The following is a 22,249-nucleotide window of genomic DNA, read 5'->3' as shown; positions in this document are numbered from 1 at the left end:
ATCATCCCAAATAGAAATCTAGTTGGTGCTAATGGTTAAGAATCCACCTGCCAGTGCAGGAGACTTAAGAGACATGAGTGTTGAGAACACAAGGGTTTGATCGCTGGGTCAGGATGATCCTCTGAAGGAGGGCATGGCAACCCACTCCAGTATTCTTGCCAGGAGAATCCCATGGACAGAGGAACCTGGAGGGCTGTGTTCCATGGGATCACAAACAGTTGAACACAACTGAAGTGACCTAGCACAGTACAGGATAGATCCCCCAAGTAATAGCTCATACCCATGTAGCACTCATTCTGTGCCAGGCATCACTATACCTCCTTTAAAAAAAAAATGCATTGAAATTCACATAACAAAATTTACTGTCTCAGCCATTTTCAGGTGTACAATCCGGTGACTTTAATCATAGTCATTGTGTGACCATCACCACTGTCTAATCCAGAACTTTTTCATCATCCCAAACAGAAACGCTGTCCCCTTCAGCGGTCAGTCCATGACCTCTGCCCTCCAGCCCCTGGACATCACCAGGCTGCTCTTGGCCTCTGTGAATTTGCCTGTTCTGGACATTTCATGGGAATAGAATCATGCAGTACATGGTCTTTTGTGTTTGCAGCATGTATTTGCACTTCATTGCTTGTTATGGCTGGATAATACTTCGTTGTCTGTTTAGATCACATTTTGTCTGTCCTCTCATACTCTTGATGGAGATTTGGGTTGTTTCCACTTTTAGTCCAGGCTCTCATTTTGCCTAATAATAGAGTAAGGAAGACTGCCTCTTACTGAGAGCTCATATGCTAAAAGCAGGGCACACTGAGGCAGGAAACCTGCCATCCATTTTTTGACGCTGACTCTTGAGCCCAGGGAAGGGAGAACACTGCTCCCAGCTAAAAGCTTGGGGCTGGACCACTGCCAGGACTGGACACCTCAAGCCCCAGGTGCTAGGGGCATTCTCCACGGGAAGAAAGCACCTCTGAGTTTAGGCTCCCTGGCCCTGGCTCTCCTCTCCACAGCAGCGCGGTGGCGGGGGGGGGGGGGGGGGGGGGGGGGGGGGTGGTGTCAGTGGGCCTCAAGGCAGTGCAGTGGATCCTGAGTTGGGCCCCCCACATCAGGCCTTCAGACCCTCAGTGGCCCAGTGGGTGTCCTGGGGGGGTGTACCAGGTGACAGAGGTGCCTCCAGGACTTGGCCTGGTTCTACAACGGCACTGCGCACCCCTAGTTTCCTCTAGACACTTGGTGGGGAGAGAGGGACCCAGAGGGCCTCTGTGTTCTCCCCACCACCCAGCTCTGGCAGCAGCCGGGGAGAGCTCCAAGTCCTGGCTGGAGGTCTGCCAACAAATTGATTTATTTGAGCAAACTCCGTGATGAATATGCAAGGCTCTGGAATGAATTCAGGAAGGGCGACTGTACTCAGAAATCACTCCAGGTTGAGGGTGAGGGCTGCCCAGAGAATCCCAGGCAGTGGCCTTGGGACGGGCTCCACCCATACCCCTCTGTCCTGTTTTCCCCTTCTCTCTCTCTGCCTGAGACTCCTTGGTCCCAGGCAATGAGAACCACCCCCGCCGGTTCGCGGACACAGAGACCCGAGGCTACAGACACTGCAGCCCACTCAGACTTTATTCAAAGATCAGGAGGTGAGAGTGCGCAGAGCGCAAGGGGGCTCCAGGCCAGGGTGGGGGTCGCCGAGGCTCCAGCTTAACGGTATTTGGAGGTCAGCACGGTGCTCACGTTGGCCAAGAACTTGTCCAGGGAGGCGTGGACCGCGGGGGTGAAATCATTGGGGAGGTGGGAGGCCAGGGTCACCAGCAGGGTGTGGCTCAGAAGCTGCCGAGAGAGGAGACGTCAGGGGGGCTGGGGCTGGGTGGGGGCGCCTCCGCATTCTCTGCCCCTCTAGCCCAGATCTGTCCCGGCCCAGCCCGCGAGCTCACCTTGAAGTTGACCGGGTCCACACGCAGCTTGTGAGCGTGCAGGTCACTCAGATCAGACAGGGTACCGGGCAGATCGTCCAGGTGGCCCACCGCTTTGGTCAGCGCGTTGGCCACCTTCTCGCCGTGGGCCTTGACCTGGGCGGAGCCGTGGCTCAGGTCGAAGTGGGGGAAGTAGGTCTTGGTGGTGGGGAAGCTCAGGAACATCCTGGGTGAAGAGGCAGGAGAACCGGGCTTAGGCCGGGCGGCCCGGGACAAGGACGCGCCCGGCGTGCGGCCCGATCCCCGCGGGGCAGGTGCGGTGCTCACCTCTCCAGGGCCTCTGCGCCAAAAGCTGGAGCGTTGCCGCCAACCTTGCCCCAGGCGGCCTTGACATTGGACTTGTCGGCGGCAGACAGCACCATGGTGGGTTCTCTCTGAGTCTGGGTCGGGACCAGAAGAGTGCGGGGCGGCGAGTGCGCGAGCCTTTATGCGCCCGGCGCCAGGGGCACGCCCGCCCTCGCTGCGCTCATTGGCTGGCGCGGGGCGGCCGGACCTGGACCAAAGGGGGCGCGCGGCGCCCGACCTGCGCCCGGCCCGGCGGTGGGTGCTTCCCTCACCCATCCACGGAGACCTGGAGACTCTGACCGGGGGTTCTTGCTTCCACCGTCTGCTTCCCGCCCGCTGCGTCCACCTTCCCGGGAAGTGGTAGCCTCGCGCCAGGTGGCGGGGGCGGGATTGTGGAGCTGGGTGGATGCCCGCTCCTGCATCCTCTAAGAGTCTGCCAGCTCCAGGCTGCGCTGTCTTGAGAACGGAATGGAGTAAGTCAGCCCGTGCTACCCACACCGGACCTAGGCTTGGCGCACTCTCGGCATTTTAAACTTGGGCAGTATCAGTGAATGAATGGGCGATTGAGTGCGCCTAGTCCATGCCAGAGGGAGCTGGACATAACACACTTGACTCATCATTCACATGTAATCAGCTAATTCCTCCCCACCCCCACTCCTGTCCAACTCTCCTGTTCCTCTTTAACCTTGGTGCTTCCAGATTCCTTTCTTTCCACAGAGAGTTTTTGAGTGCAACTGAATGGCAGTCTTGGAAGGAACAGATACTGAGAGTGGGTTACAGAATTTGCAAGGAGCTCTGGGTTCAAGTCTCTTCTCCCTGGGTGCTGGTTACTGCAGCCCTGGCCCTTTTAAGGCAAGACTTGAGGAACGTTTCTCAGCCGATGTCTTACATTCATAATATAGGAAGACCTCCAGCATAGATATAAGGAAAAGACAAATGACTTATGAGAACAATTGACAAAGGATTCTACCGGAAAATTAACAGGAATATCGAAATAAGTGAGACAGAACTGAATGAATTAGCCAGAAAACAGGTAGAGGAGACACAGATCAGTGAGAAGAGCAAGTTGAAGAAAAAAATGTTTAAGGTAGAATGGTATTTTATTTTGGCGGGGGGGGGGGGAGTACAATTATAGACATAACTGCATCCCCTCAGCACAGAATAGGAGCCAGTGGGCTCAGTCCCAGACTTTGAACCTCGGCTGTTTCTGTGGGGGTTGGGGAGACAGGATGGAGGGATTCTCTTACTCTTTTGAATAACATAAAAAAGGTGCACGTGGTGAAAACATTGTTATTGTTGTTTAGTCGCTCAGTCATGTCAAAGTCTTTTTCGACCCCACTGACTGTAGCCTGCCAGGGCCCTCTGTCCATGGGATTTTCCTGCCAGAATACTGGAGTGGGTTGCCATTTACTCCTCCAGGGGATCTTCTCCACCCACGGATGGAACCTGCATCTCCTGCTTTGAAGGCAGAATTATTTTTTTTTTTTAACCCACTGAGCCGCTGGGGAAGTCCCTTGTGAAAATGTAGGTGGATTTTAATTTTTTATTTATTTTTTACATTTAAATAAAAGTGAAGGGGGCTGCGGGACAGTGGAAGAGTGCGTGGTGAGAGGGGAAGTAACTCCGCAGCTGTTAGAGGTCCTTGCCCAGAAAGAATGTGATCATCAGTGGCCCTGTCACCCTCCTCACCTTTTATCTAGTGCAGAGTTGCCCTGAAGATGGAGGCTGGGCTCGAGGCGCTGACTGGGGGTCCCTAAGGGCTACAGGGTGGGTGGGGTGTTCGAGGTTCCAGTGTGGAGTCCAGGGGCCTTTCTGAAGGTTGCTCACAGGACCAAGGCAGAACTGCCAGGAGACCCCAGGAGCCTGGATGGGGGGAGGGGGCTTAGAGGCCGGGGAACGCAGGGCTGGGTGCACGGTGAGCTTCGCAGACTACAGCGACAAGGGAGCGAGGAGCCTGCTGAAGGCTGCAGTGAGCTCCAGGACCCTCTTCTCCCTGACTGCCCCTCCCCCACAACACCGCAGAGAGTTCCCGTGACCCAGGACAGGGTGCCTGGGGCTCGATCCCTGTTCCAACCCCCCTTGTCTCTGATAGGGAGGTGGGATCTCCTGGAGGTTGTCCTGCCCCTACCTTTGCACCAGGAAAAGCCTATTTGTGTGGTTTGTTTTTTGTTTTCATCTAACTATGTTTAAGGGGGATCAGAAAAATTTCAAAACAGGGTGGCCATTTCAGCACTCCCAACCTCAGAGAGAACTCTTGGAAGTCTTCCCAGGACGGGAACGTGGTTCAGCAGATTCTGGGACCCTCAGCCTTAGCTCCCCGCCCTCCTCCACCCTCCCACTCCTAGAGACTGAGAATCACACCCACCCCCGCCGGTTCGCGGACACAGAGACCCGAGGCTACAGACACTGCAGCCCACTCAGACTTTATTCAAAGATCAGGAGGTGAGAGTGCGCAGAGCGCAAGGGGGCTCCAGGCCAGGGTGGGGGTCGCCGAGGCTCCAGCTTAACGGTATTTGGAGGTCAGCACGGTGCTCACGTTGGCCAAGAACTTGTCCAGGGAGGCGTGGACCGCGGGGGTGAAATCATTGGGGAGGTGGGCGGCCAGGGTCACCAGCAGGGTGTGGCTCAGAAGCTGCCGAGAGAGGAGACGTCAGGGGGGCGGGGGCTGGCTGGGGGCGCCGCCGCATTCTCTGCCCCTCTAGCCCAGATCTGTCCCGGCCCGGCCCGCGAGCTCACCTTGAAGTTGACCGGGTCCACACGCAGCTTGTGAGCGTGCAGGTCACTCAGATCAGACAGGGTACCGGGCAGATCGTCCAGGTGGCCCACCGCTTTGGTCAGCGCGTTGGCCACCTTCTCGCCGTGGGCCTTGACCTGGGCGGAGCCGTGGCTCAGGTCGAAGTGGGGGAAGTAGGTCTTGGTGGTGGGGAAGCTCAGGAACATCCTGGGTGAAGAGGCAGGAGAACCGGGCTTAGGCCGGGCGGCCCGGGACAAGGACGCGCCCGGCGTGCGGCCCGATCCCCGCGGGGCAGGTGCGGTGCTCACCTCTCCAGGGCCTCTGCGCCATAAGCTGGAGCTTTGCCGCCAACCTTGTCCCAGGCGGCCTTGACATTGGTCTTGTCGGTGGCAGACAGCACCATGGTGGGTTCTCTCTGAGTCTGGGTCGGGACCAGAAGAGTGCGGGGCGGCGAGTGCGCGAGCCTTTATGCGCCCGGCGCCAGGGGCACGCCCGCCCGCGCTGCGCTCATTGGCTGGCGCGGGGCCGGGAGGTGCCGGTCTGGAAAGGTGGATCTGGAGAGGGTGTGGGGTGTCGCGGTCCCAGGGAGGCCTCTGCCCTGTCCCGCTTTGGCTGCAATCCAGCTATTTATGGTACCTTCTACCCTGGTGCTGTGGGTCTAACGGCTCACACACTTTTCTGAGCCACCCAAACCCCCTGGAACCGAGTTTGTACTGCATTGGGGCAGCACCGAGGTTTCCATTTGCCAGTCTGGGAGAGGAGCACAATCTTTTTCGAAGTGAAGCAAGCTGCTTTCGCACTAAAGGGCATGGACCGAGAGGGGTTCTGCCCAGTCTGGGTGAGGGGTTAGTGTTCAGCATCCTCCTTCGAACTTGGTCACTGACTGTCCAGCCCTGCACATACTGTCATCCAGGGAACCATCCTCATTCAGAGTTTGAAGAGCTTGGAGGATTGGGCTCTTGTCTTTGCAAAGGCTCTGGACTGATCGCTAAGATCCGTGCCCCAGTGCTGCAGAGAAGAGATTGACAGTGTGTGTGTGTGTGTCTGTGTGTGTGTCTGTGTGTGTGTGCATGTGTGTAAGATGGGGCGCTATGGCCCAGGGACCACGGAGACTGAGCCAGAGTGCTGGAACTGGGGTGGGGGTTGGGTACACTTGGGCCTGCCAGCCAACCAGCCTTCCTTAGGATTATTATTTCAAATATCACTTCAAAGACCCAGCGAAGTTGGGGATTTTTCGGTTGGGTTAGACTGCTTAGGCTCAGATTGCTTAGGGATATGCCTACTGTCACACAGTGTGTCTATGTGGACTAGGAATGTGTCCACCTATCCCACTCCCTGCCCCAGGAGATTCAGAGGAAGGGACTAATTCAGACGAGGGCCAGGCAGCCTCAGGCTGGGCACTGGAGTTGGAGGAGGAAATGGGGGAGGAACAGAGGTGAGGGTCCGGGGAGCCCTGGGCCACCAAGTCTGTTTGATCTCAGGCCAGAAACTTGGCCGCAGGTCTCTGGTGCCCACTACTGTGTGTTAGAGGGGAAGACTGACACTTGCAGTTCCTGAGGGAGGTAGTGATGGAGATGAATGAGAGTGAATGAGGACGTGCTTAGCGAACGGTCTGGCAGCCTCGATGCTGAAAGCGAGCACGCTATGGGCCCACCACATGCAGCTGCCCCAGGAGGGCAACTGTTTCAGGGTGCCAGGCACGTTCTAGACCCAGGACTGTCAGCCCGGGAAATGTCCTCATTCAGGCTGTGCTGAATGCCAGAGGCCCCACTCCTGGGCCCCCGGTTCCACTGTCAGCAAAGATTCGGGGTCGTGCCCTACGGTTCCGGGAGTCTCCCCTCAGGACCCGGAGCTTCTCAGCCCGGCGACTTTGAGGTCAGTCCGTCTGCTCCCTAAAGACCACACGTGCGCAGGTTCCAGCCTACTGAGGCCTGTTTATTGAATTTCGCAGACCTAGACCCGCGGGGCATGGAACTCAGCGATACTTCTCCGTCAGCACCACAGCCATGCCCGTCAGGAACTTATCCCACGCCGCCTGCATCTCCACCGTGAACTCGTCCTGCAGGTGGGAGGCCAGCACCACCTGGAAACACTGGATCACCAGCTGCCGGAGAAGAGGCCGGTGAGAAGGGCCCTGTCCTCGCTAGTGCCTCCCCCTCCCCGCCCCCAACCGCCCCCCTCCCCGCCCCCCGCCCCGCCTCGGCTGCTCCGCGAGCCTAGCTGCGCCCCGGTGGCTCACTGGGAAGTTGGTGGGGTCCACGCGCAGCACTTGTGCGTGCAGGTCGGCGAGCGGGCTAAGGACTGCCCGCAGGTTGTCCATGTACTGCACGGCCACGCCCACTGCCTGGAGCATGCGTTGACCGTGGTCCAGCAGCTGCACCTCGTCTGGGTGGTCACCCAGGTGTCTGAAGTAGACCTTGGTGCTAGGGTACACAGTGAAGAGCCTGCGGGAGCAGGGATGTGGGGAGGACAGTCCCTCCAGCGTCTGCGCTGCCCAGACCCTGGGAAAACCCGCTCAGACTCGCCCTCCACCCCGGACTCAGGCCCAGCACCCTGGTCTCCTCCTCCCAGGGATTCTGGAGACCCCGCCCAACCCACCTGCGCAGCAGCTCCGCCCCGAAGAGCGCCTCGTGGCCGGCGATCAGGTCCCAGACTTGTGCTATGTGGGCGCGCTCTTGGGCGCTGAGCATGGCGCTGGCGTGGTGTGCTTTAGGGGCCGCGCCCGCCGCCCCGGCCTCCTTATAGCGGCCTCCCCTGGCGCCCCGCCCGCCCTTATCTTCAGGAGCGCGGCTGGAACCCGGCGACCCAGGTCGCCAACCCAGGTCCTCCTCCCCGCGGAGAAACTAAATCACGCCGTGTATGGGTGCCTTTGCTGCAGACTTTAAAGGGGTCTGCAATTATTCCCCTGAAGGCAAAGTTACTGCTCCGCCAGACAGAGCGATGGAGGGACAGGGAGAAAGCGCATGGGGCAGGGAGCCCCCTTAATCCGAGGGGCCAGAAGGTTTCAGGGGTCCTCGCAGCGGTGAGCTGGGATGACAGGCTCTGAGGGAAGTACTCTGAGTCCCGACGCGTTGAGTGAAGCCACAGGCTGGGTGACGTGGGGTGGGACAGAGGTCCCAGTGCAGGTCTGACCCGAGAACGCGGCGTGGGCGGTCCTGGGCTGCCCTGCTCCCTCCGGTCGCGACTCTGTGTTCTGCAGGTCAAGGACCGGTTCAAAGCGCCCCTTGGAGTTACTCCAGGCCGGGGGTGACACCGTGGTGGGGTGCGTTCCTGCGAAGTCCCCATTCTCTCCCCTCACTCTCCCCTCTTTCCCCCAATACTGAGAACGCACCACCAGGCTCCTTCCATCATCATCCATTTATTGGGGGTCCCTATGGAACACTAATAGGGTGCAGGGGAAGAGGAGGGCTCGAAGCCTGTTCTAGGGGTCCTGCGGCGGCCTCAGCGGTACTTCTCCGTCAGGACGCCGGACAAGATGGACAGGAACTTGTCCCAGGCGGCGTGCGCGTGGGCCGTGAAGTCGGCGAGGAAGTGCGAGGACAACGTAACCAGTAGACAGTGGGACAGGAACTGGGGCGGAAGGGAGGGCGGTCAGCGAAGACGGCCTGGACGAAGCTCCGCCTCCGGGCCACGCCCCGCCCCAAACCCCGCCCACCTAGATATCGCCCCGCCCGAATCCCTGGACCTCGCCCCGCCCTGGGACCCCGGCCCAGGAAGTAGCCCCGCCCTCCGAGACCTCACCCCGCCCCCGGGACCCCGGCCCCGAAACCCCGCCCCCGGGGCCCCGAGCCCACCTTAAAGTTGACCGGGTCCACGCGCAGCACGTAGGCGTGCAGCTCGCTCAGCTTGGACAGCGCGCTCGCCACGTTGTCAATGCTCTTGACCGCGTCGCCCACGGCGGCCACCACCTTGGAGCCGTGAGCGCGCAGCTGGTTTCAACTCTTGATTGTTGGTGGTATTAATAGTGTGTGTAGGGACACCTGGTTTTATTACCTGGGGTGGACGAGCATTTTCCCACATGACAATTAGAATCTGTTTATTCCTTTTCAGTGTTCAAATGGATTCAGGGTGTATTTTTGTAACTTGTTTGTTTGTTTTTTTTTTGGACACACATACGATCAATCTCCAGACACACATGCACTGTCCTCACACACTCAGGGTCTTCTTTCTACATTTTTTTAACACGTGTTTTCTGCATGTATTTCAAATAATATTTTTAAAAATTGCAAATTATACGCATTATTTGTAACAGCAGCCTTGGAAAAAGCACAGCTTACAAAGCGAAAGCTCCCTTCTGTCCGCCTCACCTGCACAGGTGACCTTTCTTATGCATTTCCTGGGAGTGAGCTACCAGTGGAGAGACAACCCCGCGCCGTGGACGGCGCATGCGCAGGCCGCTCCCCGCCAACTCCAGGGACCTCGCCAGCGTCCTGTCCTCAGATGCTCCCTAACAGCCAGGATTCCTGTTCCTACGAACAACACAGAGGAAGAACACAGACTCCTGGGTCGCCACTCACCCTCGTGTATCTCTTTGTTTAGCTGACTTTCCTGAAATGCCACCAGTGTATTGATGCTTTTCTCTTCCTTCTTAGTCCCTTGGTCCAGCAAGAGTGTGCCCAGCACAGCTGGCCCCGAGGGTGAACTTGAACCAACTGCCTGGGAAGCTCGCTCTGAAGCCTAGACTTCAGTCCCAAGCTTAGCCACCTGAGCCTCCCCGCGGGCGCGCCGTTTGCAGCTCGGTGCAGTGGCGGTCACTGTGAGGAGGTCAAGTTCAGCAGAAACCATTTCCTTTCGGGCCCAGGAAGGGGATCGGTGGGGACAGGGTGACGTTTGGGCTCCAGGCTGGGAAGAGCAGGGACTACAGGAGACTGCCAGTCCCTTGTCTTGGGAATTCCCCAGCAGGGGAGTCTCCAGCCAGAGTGGAGGGTGCCAGGTGTAAGCAGGAGTGCGGTGGGCCTGTGTGGGTGTGGGAGGTGACAGGGGGAGGAGCAGGCAAAGAAGTCAGACTGGATTAGAACCTGGTTGCAGGACCCCAGCCTTCAGCCCCCAGAAACTCAGGCCGGGGCAGGGGGCCTGCAGGCCGAGAGGGGCTGGGATGAATCCAGGGAGAGCCTGAGGGCAGGAGGTAAGAGCCCCTCCTTCTGGGCTGGGGCTGTTACTGACTGCTCCCCTCTCTCAGCATTTGTCGGGTGGTGCACAGACGTGCTTCGCCCCACTGTTTTCTTGCCTTTCTTTCTTCTCCTGGGTAGTCTGTGTCCTGACCCCACAAACTTGTGCCTAGGGAGTTGATTTTAGTGGAGAGGGGTGAGGGCCCTGGCTCCGTCCCCATTCTAACCCTCCTCCGTCTGCCCTTAGTCCACTTGGCGGCACTGACCTCCACCTGTGCCCTGAGACACCCCCACCCCCTCCCAGGCTCACATCCCTTCGCCTGCCTCCCGTCCGTCCTGGAGATAGCTGCTCCATCCTTCCTTCCTGAGGTTCAGACCAGTGACCCCAGGCCTCTCCGACCGTCATTTCTCACCCCTGAGCCCTGCTGTGGCTTCCGACCTTCTGTGAAGGAAGCCCCCGGCTCTGCCTCCCTCCTCTGTCCTCCTCCAGGCCCTGCCCTGCCCCTCTTCTAGCCTGCTCCATCCTCCCCAGGCCTCCCTCCGGGAAGGTCCTCCTTCAGATGTCACCGTGTTACTAGGCCCACACTGACCACCCCATTTACAATTGCAACTCCCCCACCTGGCCTGTCCAGTCTCCAACTTGCTACACTTTTCTTTTTTCCACAGAAAAACACGTGTTTATTACCCACTAGAATGTAAGCTCAGAAAGGAAGGGAATTTTGTTTTGGTTTGTTTGTTTGTTTTGGTTTTGTTTCCTGGTCTGTGAAGCCTCCTGTACAGTCAGGAGCCCAGAGATGGCTCCCCGCAAAGAACTATCTAGTGACCCAGGGGTCTTGTGCCTCAGCCCCATGCATGCACTGACGCCGTCTCCCCGAGCGAATGCCGCTGCCTGCCCTGCTCCTGGGTGAGCTGGGCTCGGGGCTGGGGGTCAAGGATGGCTGGCCGGGGCCTGCCCGAAGGTGGATGAGGGGGCTGGCCTCTGTCCTCACAGAAGAGCAGGCCCACCAGCGCAAACGGTGCCGGTTCTTTGGAATGTGAAGGGTTCCCGGAGTCTCCTGGCCCCATGGAGAAGCTGTAGCCTAGAGAGCGGGGATGCAGCTATGGTCACAAAGTCTACTGGGGCCGAGGCCCGGGCTTCAGGAAAGAGACTCCTCAGACTCAGGCCGCTCCCCTCTGCTGAGGCCCGAGACCCAGCCCCTAAGAGCTCCAGGACAGTGAGGTGCATGGGTCCACATCCTACAGCCATGCTTTTGGGCAGCAGTCCCTGTGGTCAGAGTCCTCCCTGGAGGAAGGGAAGGAGGCATCTCCTTTAAGAGAGGCTCTGCAGCCCTGACCAGACCCTAAAGGCAGGTGAGCAGCAGGCGCTGCCTTGGGCAAGCTTGTGAAGGCCTAGAAGCTCCACGCATTCCTCCTGGGTGATGTATGACCTTCTAACCAGTGCCAGACCACTGCTAACTGCTGGGTGCCCCGCCCAGGGCAAGAAGACACTCCTGCTGAGGAAGGTGTGCAGAACAGGATGAGGGCAGCAGGTAAACATGCCGTGAGAAGGAGAAGGGTCGCCCTGGACACCTGGGTTTTCTCCATGACGCCTGTGCACTCCTGTGGAACATGACATCAGACTTGGCCACTGTAACTGCAATGCTCCAGGCAGAAAAGCACTGTCCAGACAGAGAAAACAGGGGCCACTCCCACCAAGGGAACATCCCGATGGCCCCCGTGCTGGCTGATGAGCAGCTGCTGCTTTTCTGTCAGTCACAGTATTGCTCATCTTCAGGATGAGAATTACTGAGACATTCGATTGTAGGATGAATCCCACCTCCCGGTTCAGTCCAGAGCTAGCCTGCTTCCTTGAGCCCAGGCTCAGTCCTCTGACTCAGATACAGGGCTCCCCACGGCCGTGGTCATCTCTGTGGCCATGAGTTAACAGGCCCAACTCTGTTGGGCCGTGGCCGTGTTCCAGGTGGTCTCTGGCTGGAGAGAGACAGGTGGCATTGCCATCAGAAAGGAGAGAGCAGTAAGTGGAGCTCAGAGGGGTTACAGTTTTAGATAAGGCGGCGGGGAAGATGGTGCTGAGATGGGGATTCTGAGCGAGTATTTGAAGGAGCTGGGAGAATCAACCACAAGATGTTTGGGGAAGAGAGTGAGTGATGCCAGGTGCAAGGGCCTGAGAGGGCCCAGGCCTCTGTCATCGTCTGGGAGACAAAAAGGAGGCCAGCGGCGGGGTGGAGTGACAGGTGGGGAGCGCGCTGAGGTCAGGTCTGGCACGTAGCGAGCAGTATGCTAAGCCGCTGTGGTCCCTCCACCCGGACCAATCATCGCTAACATTTGTGTTGTCAGTGTATATGGGGATATGTCTCAATGTGTTATATTTTTCTTCCAAACACTATGGACACGTATGATGACATCATGTCTCTGTGTAAACTTGAACACAAGTCTCCTAGAATAAGGAGATCCTTCTATATAAATAACCACAAGCCTTTCCTCAATCTAAGTGAACCAACAACTTCTCTTTGCACTGAAATTCCCTGTTCATCCCCCACACTTGCTCAGTTTGTTCAGGTTGGGATCTGACCCAGGTTCTTATGTAGCTTTCAGTTGCCTATTCATTTTTTCCTTCCAGAAGCTCCCCACCCCATACCCACCGTTCCTTATCAATGACTGCAGAACAGTTCAGGCCAGCTGACTTGTAGAATATTCCATTTGTGGGTTGCTCTGATAGTTTCCCTGCAGTGTTATTTAGCTGGTTCCTTTGTCCATGTGTTTCCTGTACCCTAGAAGTCAAATCAAAAGACTTGATTAGGTCAGGTTAAAACCTATTGACAGTGAAAGGGCAACTCACAGAATGGGAGAAAATATTTGCAAACCACATATCTGAGAAAGAACTGTATCCAGAATGTAGAAATAACTCTTATAACTCAACAACAAAAAGAAACAACCCAATGAAAAATGAACAGGGACTTGAATAGACTTTATCCAAAAAAAAAAAAAAAAGGAATAACACATGAAAAGATGCTCAACTTCGTGACTTGTTTGTGAAATGCAAATCAAAACCACAATGAAGCCCCCGGTCCAGGTCTCTCCTTTGGAAAGATGTCAGACATGGCAGTAGCTAACACCCAGACCCTTAACTTGAAGCTGCAGGAACTGACCAACGCTTATAGGCTGCCAAGTAACTTTCTGGAGATCAACATCTTTAATCCACAGACGGTAGGCGTGGGCTGTGCTCGCTTTACCCACCTATGAGATTTGCATGTGGACAAAACTACCTGTTTTTAAACTGAAGGAGTCCTGTGTATGATGGTGCTGCAGTGACTTTGAGTGACTAAAAATGAGCTGGAGCAAGAGAGAAAGATTGTATTAATAGTCCCACCACTGCATGGGAAAGCCTTGAAATGGCAGCTCCCTTTTCTAGGAAACAAAAGGGTCTTTGAGGAGTCCTTTATTGAAGAAAGGAGGTAGGACCTCAAACAGTTTATTAGCAGAACTGCTAATAAATTGGATGGATGCTGGGCATCCACTAGCTCAGAACGAACGCTGCCTACACATGTTCCTGCAGGAGGAGGCAACTGACAGGAACTACATCCCCGGGAAGGTGTGCCCAAAGGAGCCCCTGTCACTACTGGCCCTCTAATTTCCTGCTGAAATGACATTGGTTGTTACACTAAGCCTCTCTCTCTCTCTGATCTGAAGTTGGCTGTCCATGTCATAGCCTGATAGACTGTGTGGCATTGTGTTCCTTGGCACCTGACTGTACCTTGGGTGCTCTGCTAGAATCCTCTTCTCTGAGGAGAGGTGGAAAACACAGGCAGATGCCCTTTGCGTTGGGTTGAGGTCGGTGGGGATTGCACTAGAAGGCAATCTCTTGGGCATTTCACGTGCCAGAGGCTGACCCTGGTGGGGGCGCGTGTGCTGGTGGGGCCCTTGGATACATACTGATGCTGCAAGTCCAGGGGATTTTCTGTCTTGAGCTTAGCCAGGAACAAAAAGCAGGGAAGGACCCTGCCTTTCCTACTTGCATGAACTCTTTCCTTTCGGGGAAGGTGGCAGAGACCTCAAAGCTCTCATTTTCTCCAGGCCCATTCCCAGTTTTGTCAAGAGTTTCCTTTGTTGTACTTTCTCGAGAGAGACCTTGTTGCTCTTCATGGCAGTGATTCTGAGGACTAAGCTGTCTGTCGTGTGGAGCGAGGTGTGCGGGTTTTCTGGGCCCATCATCATGGCTGCTTCAAGGTCAGGAGAAAGCTGTAGGGTAGTCGAGGGGATCCCGTTGCCTAGACACCCTCCTTTGTGGCTCGCTTCTCTAGCTGCTGGTCTTTGCTCACCAGTAGGTAAGGCGGTATGGACTGGGCCAGCAGTTCTGCCTCCCCAAGCCCTTGCTACTTTATGGGTTAGTTTTGCAGGTTTGGTGGCTTGAGGGCTGGGGGAGACTCGCCATGGCCAGGTAACTCCCTGAAGGGTGGGAGTGGGTCATTTTCTAGGTACCTCCCGGTGGTCGGAAAGGGCGTCAGAATGCTCTGCACTTATTTTCCATGGGACCCCAACATGCTCCCCAGAAGCTGAGCTAGCAACTGGTGTAGATTTCCCAAATCTTAGAGTCTGAAGCAGCTTCTTGAACCTGGCAACTTTCCTGGGCTTCTGTCTGGGAGGTGGTGGTTTGTTAGCTGGGGCCCGATATCTATCCCAAGTGGTGTTAAAAGTGAGGGTTCTTTGCTCAGGCTCCCTGTCCTGGGAGGACTGGAGTTCTTTATATAGGGTCTCAGGGAAAAGGGTTACTGGTTCTGACAAGACCCTGATTGGAGAGATTAGGTTTGTGTTTAGAGTCCATCCAAATGTTGAAGTTCCCTGAGATGGATCAGCTCTCCAGTTCTGGGCTGAGCAGCCCCCTGAGAGAGGCTTGCTCCCTTTCCCACTTTTCCAGTGTTGGTGTTGTTGCTGCCTTTTTCATCTGTATCCTCTGTTACTGACCTTTTTTTAAGTTAAAAATTTCATTATACACAAGTGCTGGGAGCCTGGCCCCATTTCTGCTGTGCGTGTATCCTGACTTGGGGCTTTATTCAGCAAAATGTTCATTCTTCTGTCCGACAATGTCATACACAACTCTCTTCATATTAACACACTGAAGAAAAAAACAACCCACAATTCAGGGACTTCCCTGAATTGGTCCAGTGACTAAGACTCTGCACTCCCAGTTCAGGGGGCCCAGGTTTGACCTCTGGTCATGGAACTAGATCCCACATGTTGCAGCTAAGCAACCAAATAAATAAAATAGCAAATATTAAAAAAAAAACCCAAAACGTCCACAAAAATATGAAGATCATGCAAGGAGGGACTGAAGAGCCAGGCTGAAGAAGACTAAATGCGAAGTTTGATGTTGACAAATAAAGGCCATTCTTGGGAAGGACAGTGTGTGATGAGATCTGTGTTGATGGATTTGGAGTGGTGTTAATCTCCTGATTTTGGTGGTAGTTCTCTGCCTATGCAGGTGCCCCAGTGGCTCAGATGGTAAAGAATCTGCTTGCAATTCAGGAGACCTGGGTTTGATCCTGGGGTCAGGAAGATTCCCTGGAGAAGGAAACAGCAACCCACTCCAGTATTCTGGCCTGGGCAATTCCATGGACCGAGGAGCCTGGCAAGCTACAGTCCATGGGGTTGCAAAGAGTTGGACATGACTCAGCAACTTTCATTTCACAATCTCTTGATTTTGGTGGTAGTTCTCTGACTATGCAGGTAAGTGTTCTTGTTGACTTTAGGAAATCCACAGGTGTTTAGGGATGCTGAGAGTATTAAAGGGAGTCATGCCTGCATTCTACTCTCAAGTGACTCAGAAGGAAAGAGCAAGTGAAGGCAAGTTGTAAACTGGGGAATCTTGATGAGTATTTGGGAGTTTTGTCTTCTTAGCATATTTTGCAGGTTTATTATGGCAGAAAGTGAAGAACTAAAGAGCCTCTTGATGAAAGTGAAAGAGGAGAGTGAAAAAGTTGGCTTAAAGCTCAACATTCAGAAAACTAAGATCATGGCATCTGGTCCCATCACTTCATGGCAAATAGATGGGGAAACAGTGAAAACAGTGACAGACTTTATTTTTGGGGCTCCAAAATCACTGCAGATGGTGACTGCAGCTCTGAAATTAAAAGACATGTGCTCATTGGAAGAAAAGCTATGAGCAACCTAGACAGCATATTAAAAAGCAGAGACATTACTTTGCCAACAAAGGTCCGTCTAGTCAAGGCTATGGTTTTTCCAGTAGTCATGTATGGATGTGAGAATTGGACTATAAAGAAAGCTGAGCACCGAAGAACTGATGCTTTTGAACTGTGGTGTTGGAGAAGACTCTTGAGAGTCTGAGGGAGATCCAACCTGTACATCTTAAAGGAAATCAGTCCTGAATATTCATTGGAAGGACTGATGTTGAAGTTAAAACTCCAATACTTTGGCTACCTGCTGTGAAGAACTGACTCATTTGAAAAGACCCTGATGCTGGGAAAGATTGAAGGTGGGAGGAGAAGGGGACGACAGGGGATGAGGCAGGTGGATGGCATCACCGACTCAATGGACATGAGTTTGAGTAAACTCTGGGAGTTGGTGATGGACAGGGAGGCCTGGTGTGCTGCAGTCCATGGTGTACAAAGAATCAGACACAACTGAGTGACTGAACCGAACTGACTGACTGAGTTATAATTCCCATGTCATCCGATTCACCCGCTTAAAACATAGCAGTTCATTTTTAATACATTCACAAAATTGTGCAACTATTACAATTTTAGAATATTTCCATCATCCCCTGAAGAAACCCCATACCCACGAGCAGTCACTCCTATTTCTCCATCTTTGTCTTATTTTTGCATTTGTTTTTTGATAGTTTGAAAATGTCTTAAAATACAAGATTATGAACTTACAGTATCTGTGTTATAATAACAATAAGTTACTGAGTATTAGAGATTCTTTGCACAGCCAAGGTACTATGTTCACAAGTCACTTGGAATAGTTCTTTTTTTCTGGTCGTTAGATTACTACATCCTCAACCAGTTTCATGTAACTTAGTTTCTTGTTCTGATGTTTTTATTTTTTGCTCTTTAAAATTTTCTTTTTGATGATTTAACATGATTCAAGGTCAAGATAGTGAAGAGAGTTAGGCTTGGAGGAGCACACCTTCAACCCCATCCATGTTGCCATGTGTAATCATTTCCAGTTTATCTGTCCGTAGTTGCTTTTTGCAAAAATACGCAAACACACACAAACAGATGAACACTTGCAAGGGCACACAGAGGTCAATGAATCATTCACACGCATGTGTGCCCACACATACTTGAATTTCCCCTTCTTATAGAAAAGAAATCATGCTACACATACACCAACCTACTTTTTCATTTTTTTCTTTTTCTTTTTGACTCTGTAAATCCTGGCTATCATGTCACAACCATCATAAGAAATTTTCTTTTTTTTTTTTCCCATTCCCAGTTCCCTGTAATGTGGATGTTCATGGTTTGTTCTGTCGTTGAATCATTATGGACTGTTTTCCAGACTATAGCAAACTCAGCTGCCCCAGTGGCTCTATGCATCTGTGTCCTGCTCCCACCCACGTTGTTGGGGGGCCACCAGCAGAGTGTGGTCAAAGTCTTGGGTTTTTGTTCATCAAGTAGGTGGGAAATGGATCCCAGTGAAATTTTTAGTGTTAGTTTGCATTTCTCTTGTTATGAGCAAGGTTGAACCTCTATCCCTTTTCCGTGTCTGATCTGTATCCCCCCACAAGACTGTCAGCTCCACCAGTCAAGAGCTTTGCTGATTTAAGTGGTCAAATGCATGGCCTAGAAAGATTCTTGGGCCTCTTACGGGCTCATAAACAATTGCTTAATGGAGCAATGAATGGGTGGATGAATGAATGAATATATTCAGCTCTCATCTCTTACTGAAATCAGGCATAAACCAGGAAACAGTATTATATATTCCAGAAGAAGAAGAGAGTATACCACCGGAAGCCCCAGAGACAGCCAGAGGGGCCAGCTGGGTTCCAGCGCTGCCTCCTGCCCCATCCCCAAGTAAGGGCCTAGAAGCGCCCTTTCTGCAGAATAGAAAGTGCTCCCCCCAGGTTACGGGAGCCAATCTCTGCCCTCAGACAGAGGGGGTCAGGGCAAGGATGCCCGCAGGCCTCCCGTGTGACCCAGGCAGGTCCTGCATCCTCCCTCCACCTCTGCCACCCCCACCCACAGTGGCCCCATTGACCACAGAGGCAAAGTGGACGTTAATTCGTTTATTGGCCCCGTCTCGGGGAAGGCGTGGGGTGGGGTGTGAGACTCCCTAGAGCATCTGGGGGCTCATTCCGTCCTGGGGGTCCTGCAGCGGCCTCAGCGGTACTTCTCCGTCAGGACGCCGGACACGATGGACAGGAACTTGTCCCAGGCGGCGTGCGCGTCGGCCGTGAAGTCGGCGGGGAAGTGCGAGGCCAACGTGACCAGCAGGCAGTGGGACAGGAACTGGGGCGGGAGGGAGAGCGGTCAGCGCTGGCGGCCCGGACGAAGCTCCGCCTCCGGGACCTCGCCCCGCCCCGGGACCCCGCCCTGGGACCCCGGCCCAGGAAGTAGCTCCGCCCACCGAGACCTCGCCCCGCCCCCGGGGCCCCGAGCCCACCTTGAAGTTGACCGGGTCCACGCGCAGCACGTAGGCGTGCAGCTCGCTCAGCTTGGACAGCGCGCTCGCCACGTTGTCAATGCTCTTGACCGCGTCGCCCACGGCGGCCACCACCTTGGAGCCGTGCGCGCGCAGCTGCGCGGAGCCCGTGTGCAGGTCGAAGTGCGGGAAGTAGGTCTTGGCCTGGGGGTAGCAGGAGAAGAGCCTGCGGGCGGGCGGGCGAGTTAGTGACCGCTCTGGGTGACTCTTGGCGGTAGTGAGTACTGCGCTGCCCAGTAAGGCCCGGCCACCTCACCCTGACCGCCCGTCTCCAGGTCATTCCTTCCTTCCCTCCCTCCATGTGATTGTGGGGACCTGGGTGCTGGGCCCCGAGAGACACAGGTGACCCTCAGACCGCCCCCATCACCTCCTCCTCCTGCTTCTGACCACCGAGACACCCCTCATGTGCTCATACTCACTGACCCTCCTCACTGACCACCTCACTGACCCCACCTCACTGACCATCTTCAGTGACCTCCTCCTCACTGACCACCTCACTGACCATCCTCGCTGACCCTTCTCAATGATCCCACCTCACTGACCCCTCCTCACTCACCCTCCTCACTGTCCCCTCCTCACTCACCCTTCCTTACTCACCCTCATCACTGACCCCTGTTCTCACTGACCCCTGACCTCACTGACCCACACGGTCCCCTCCAGGCTCCACCCCAGCCCACCTGGTGCTCACCTCTCCAGGGTCTCGGTGCCAATGGCGTCCGCCTGTGTGGAGATCTTGCTCCACATGGACACGATGACGGTCCTCTCAGCTCTGGTCAGAGACATGGTGGCGGTTGAGCGGGAGCTGGGCGCGCTGAGAACTGGCGTCCTGGTGCTCAGTCCTCAGGGTCCCCTTATATATGTGGGGCCAGGGTGGGGGCCATGCTGTGGTCATCACTGGGGGAGAGGAGGGGGCCGTGGGTGTGGATCTCTTATCAGATCCAGTGACCATGGGCGGTCAGGGCCTGGTGGGCTTGGTGGGGTGAGGGGCTATCACTCTGGCCACCCTTGCTGGGCCTGACAAGACTCCAGGGGAGATAGGGGCCCAGTCAGCCCAGGAGGTCATCCTGCGTTTGCAGCCCAGCGCTGCACTTTCTTGTCCATTTCAGAATTGCAGAATGGGAGAAGCCAGAGGAGTGCCCACATACCGGTTCTCGGCTGGCCTGTGCCCCTGCTGGCCCTTTTTCTGCTGGGCTGGGCTGTGGCTGGACCCACAAGACACCTCCCCCCGTGCCCAATGCACACACTGGCTCTAGGATCCCTGGGTTTCCTCCAAGAAAACAATGCATTCATTGCCTGGTGGGCCCTGAGGAGGGAGATACTGACTGGTTTCTGAAAAGCTCGGGAAGTGGCAAGTAAACAGAAGAGAATTCTTCTAATATCATGTGATTTTAGGTTCTGCAGTGTTGCTCACCAAGTCATAATTTAAACAAAGTGAGGCAGATATGCCTTTCTATTTCAACCTACAGTACAATTGATTTTTTTTAGTATGCTGCTCTGTGAATTTTGACACGTGTATGGATTTTGTAACCTCAACCATAATCAGAACACACAGAGCTCTATCACCCCCAAAACTCCCACTGGCTGCCCCTTTGCAGTCTCATCTTCCTCTATCCCCTAAACTGACACCACTGTACGTCTGTCTTTTTTAACATGTCCTGTAAACGGAAATATACAGCTTGTCAACATACAGCGTGTCATCTTTCAGGACTGGCTTCTTTCTTAGCGTAATATTCTTGAGATACATGCATGTCATTGCTTGTATCAATAGCTGGTTTCCTTTTGCTGCAGAATAGTACTCCGCGGTAGTAATGTTCATTCATTCTCCCACTCAAGCTGGGGTTTTCCCAGTTTGGGGGTATTACAAGTAAAACTGCTGTGAACATTCTTGTGTAGGTCTTTATGTAAACATGTATTTTTATTTCTCTGGGATAATACCATATCTAGGAGTAGAATTGTGCTAAGTGTATGTTTAACTTAGTAGGAAACTGCTAATCTGTTTTCCGGAGTGGCTTTACCATTTTGCATTCCACCCAGCAATGAAGAGAAGCCCTAGGTGCTGTGTGTCTTTGTCAGCACTTCCACACGTTGGTTGTTCTGATGTTGTGGGGCCATACGACATGCTGGCTTCAGTCTGCATTTCCCTGACAGCCGGTGACATGGAGCATCTTCTCACATGCTTGTTTGCCGTCCAGGTTTTCTCTTCACTGAAATCTCTGTCCTGGTATTTTGACCATTTTAAAATTGGGTTGTTTGTCTTCTTACTATTGAATTTTGAGAGTTCTGTATGTATTCTGGATGCAATCATTTGTCAGATATGCACTTTGCAAATATTTCCTTCTAGTCTGTAGCTTGTTGGTTCATCCTCTTAATAGTATCATTTGCAGAGCCGTAGTTTTATTTTTTGATGAAGTCTAATTTATCAAGTTTTTCTTTTAGGATTCATGTTTTTAGAGTCATGCCTGAAAATTCTTTGCCTAATCCCAAGTCACAAAGCCTTTATCTAAGTATTTTCATCTAAGACTTTTTTCTAAGTGTTTCAGAATTTATGTTTTACACTTAGGTCTGTGATCCATTTTGAGATCATTTTTGTTTGAGGTATGAGGCTTAGGTCCTGGGTTGTTTGTATTTTCTGTTTACCTATGAGTGTCTAATTTATCCAGTACTTTTAGTTGAAAACACTATACTTCCTCTCTTGAGCTGCCTTCTCTAACTTATTTGTAAATGATTAATTGCACATATTTCTGCACATCTATTTCTCTACTCTTTCTTTTATTCCACTGACCTATGTGTCTATCCTTCACCAATATCACACAGGCTTTATTACTATAGCTTTATGTCATGTCTTAAACTTAGATAGTGTCCCAAGAATGAGAGAAAACATTTGCAAATCATATATTGGATCAGGGACTGATCCAAAATATAAAAAAATCTTACAAGTCAAGAAGAGACAGCTAACTGAAAACTGGGCAAAGTACTTTAATAGACATTCCTCTAAAGAAATCATAAAATGTCCAATAAACATGTGAAAAGGTGCTCAGCATCATTACTCATTCAGTTCAGTTCAGTTCAGTCACTCAGTCGTGTCCGACTCTTTGCGACCCCATGAATCGTAGCACACCAGGCCTCCCTGTCCATCACAAACTCCCGGAGTTCACTCAAACTCATGTCCATCGAGTCGGTGATGCCATCCAGCCATCTCATCCTCTGTCGTCCTCTTCTCCTCCTGCCCCCAATCCCTCCCAGCATCAGGGTCTTTTCCAATGAGTCAACTCTTCGCATGAGGTGGCCAAAGTATTAGAGTTTCAGCTTTAGCCTCAGTCCTTCCAATGAACACCCAGGACTGATCTCCTTTAGGATGGACTGGTTGGATCTCCTTGCAGTCCAAGGGACTCTCAAGAGTCTTCTGCAACACCACAGTTCAAAAGCATCAATTCTTCTGCACTCAGCTTTCTTCACAGTCCAACTCTCACATCCATACATGACCACTGGAAAAACCA

General features: G+C 53.5%; 5 protein-coding genes and 1 pseudogene across 5 annotated transcripts; 1 reads left to right on the top strand and 5 right to left on the bottom strand.

Annotated features, from left to right (window-relative positions):
* Positions 1–1,596: 1,596 nt before the first annotated feature.
* Positions 1,597–2,392, bottom strand: LOC122702179 (hemoglobin subunit alpha). Its single transcript, XM_043915693.1, has 3 exons — positions 2,232–2,392; positions 1,926–2,130; positions 1,597–1,821 (listed from the first exon to the last, which is right to left on the bottom strand). The coding sequence occupies exons 1-3, from the start codon at positions 2,324–2,326 to the stop codon at positions 1,693–1,695; spliced, it is 429 nt and encodes a 142-aa protein (XP_043771628.1). The 5' UTR covers positions 2,327–2,392; the 3' UTR covers positions 1,597–1,692.
* Positions 2,393–4,656: 2,264 nt separating this feature from the next.
* LOC122702177 (hemoglobin subunit alpha-like) lies at positions 4,657–5,452 on the bottom strand. Its single transcript, XM_043915692.1, has 3 exons — positions 5,292–5,452; positions 4,986–5,190; positions 4,657–4,881 (listed from the first exon to the last, which is right to left on the bottom strand). The coding sequence occupies exons 1-3, from the start codon at positions 5,384–5,386 to the stop codon at positions 4,753–4,755; spliced, it is 429 nt and encodes a 142-aa protein (XP_043771627.1). The 5' UTR covers positions 5,387–5,452; the 3' UTR covers positions 4,657–4,752.
* Positions 5,453–6,897: 1,445 nt separating this feature from the next.
* HBM (hemoglobin subunit mu) lies at positions 6,898–7,708 on the bottom strand. Its single transcript, XM_043915695.1, has 3 exons — positions 7,582–7,708; positions 7,223–7,427; positions 6,898–7,087 (listed from the first exon to the last, which is right to left on the bottom strand). The coding sequence occupies exons 1-3, from the start codon at positions 7,671–7,673 to the stop codon at positions 6,959–6,961; spliced, it is 426 nt and encodes a 141-aa protein (XP_043771630.1). The 5' UTR covers positions 7,674–7,708; the 3' UTR covers positions 6,898–6,958.
* A 652-nt stretch (positions 7,709–8,360) lies between these two features.
* Positions 8,361–11,156, bottom strand: LOC122702128 (hemoglobin subunit zeta-like). Its single transcript, XM_043915622.1, has 3 exons — positions 10,954–11,156; positions 8,778–8,919; positions 8,361–8,553 (listed from the first exon to the last, which is right to left on the bottom strand). The coding sequence occupies exons 1-3, from the start codon at positions 11,154–11,156 to the stop codon at positions 8,425–8,427; spliced, it is 474 nt and encodes a 157-aa protein (XP_043771557.1). The 3' UTR covers positions 8,361–8,424.
* A 1,902-nt stretch (positions 11,157–13,058) lies between these two features.
* On the top strand, positions 13,059–13,722 carry LOC122702127 (annotated as a pseudogene).
* Positions 13,723–18,321: 4,599 nt separating this feature from the next.
* Positions 18,322–19,551, bottom strand: HBZ (hemoglobin subunit zeta). Its single transcript, XM_043915694.1, has 3 exons — positions 19,441–19,551; positions 18,714–18,918; positions 18,322–18,559 (listed from the first exon to the last, which is right to left on the bottom strand). The coding sequence occupies exons 1-3, from the start codon at positions 19,533–19,535 to the stop codon at positions 18,431–18,433; spliced, it is 429 nt and encodes a 142-aa protein (XP_043771629.1). The 5' UTR covers positions 19,536–19,551; the 3' UTR covers positions 18,322–18,430.
* Positions 19,552–22,249: the final 2,698 nt, after the last annotated feature.

Source organism: Cervus elaphus, chromosome 10 (genome assembly GCF_910594005.1).
Source record: "Cervus elaphus chromosome 10, mCerEla1.1, whole genome shotgun sequence".
NCBI lineage: Eukaryota > Metazoa > Chordata > Mammalia > Artiodactyla > Cervidae > Cervus > Cervus elaphus.
This window is presented reverse-complemented; position numbering and strand designations above follow the sequence as displayed.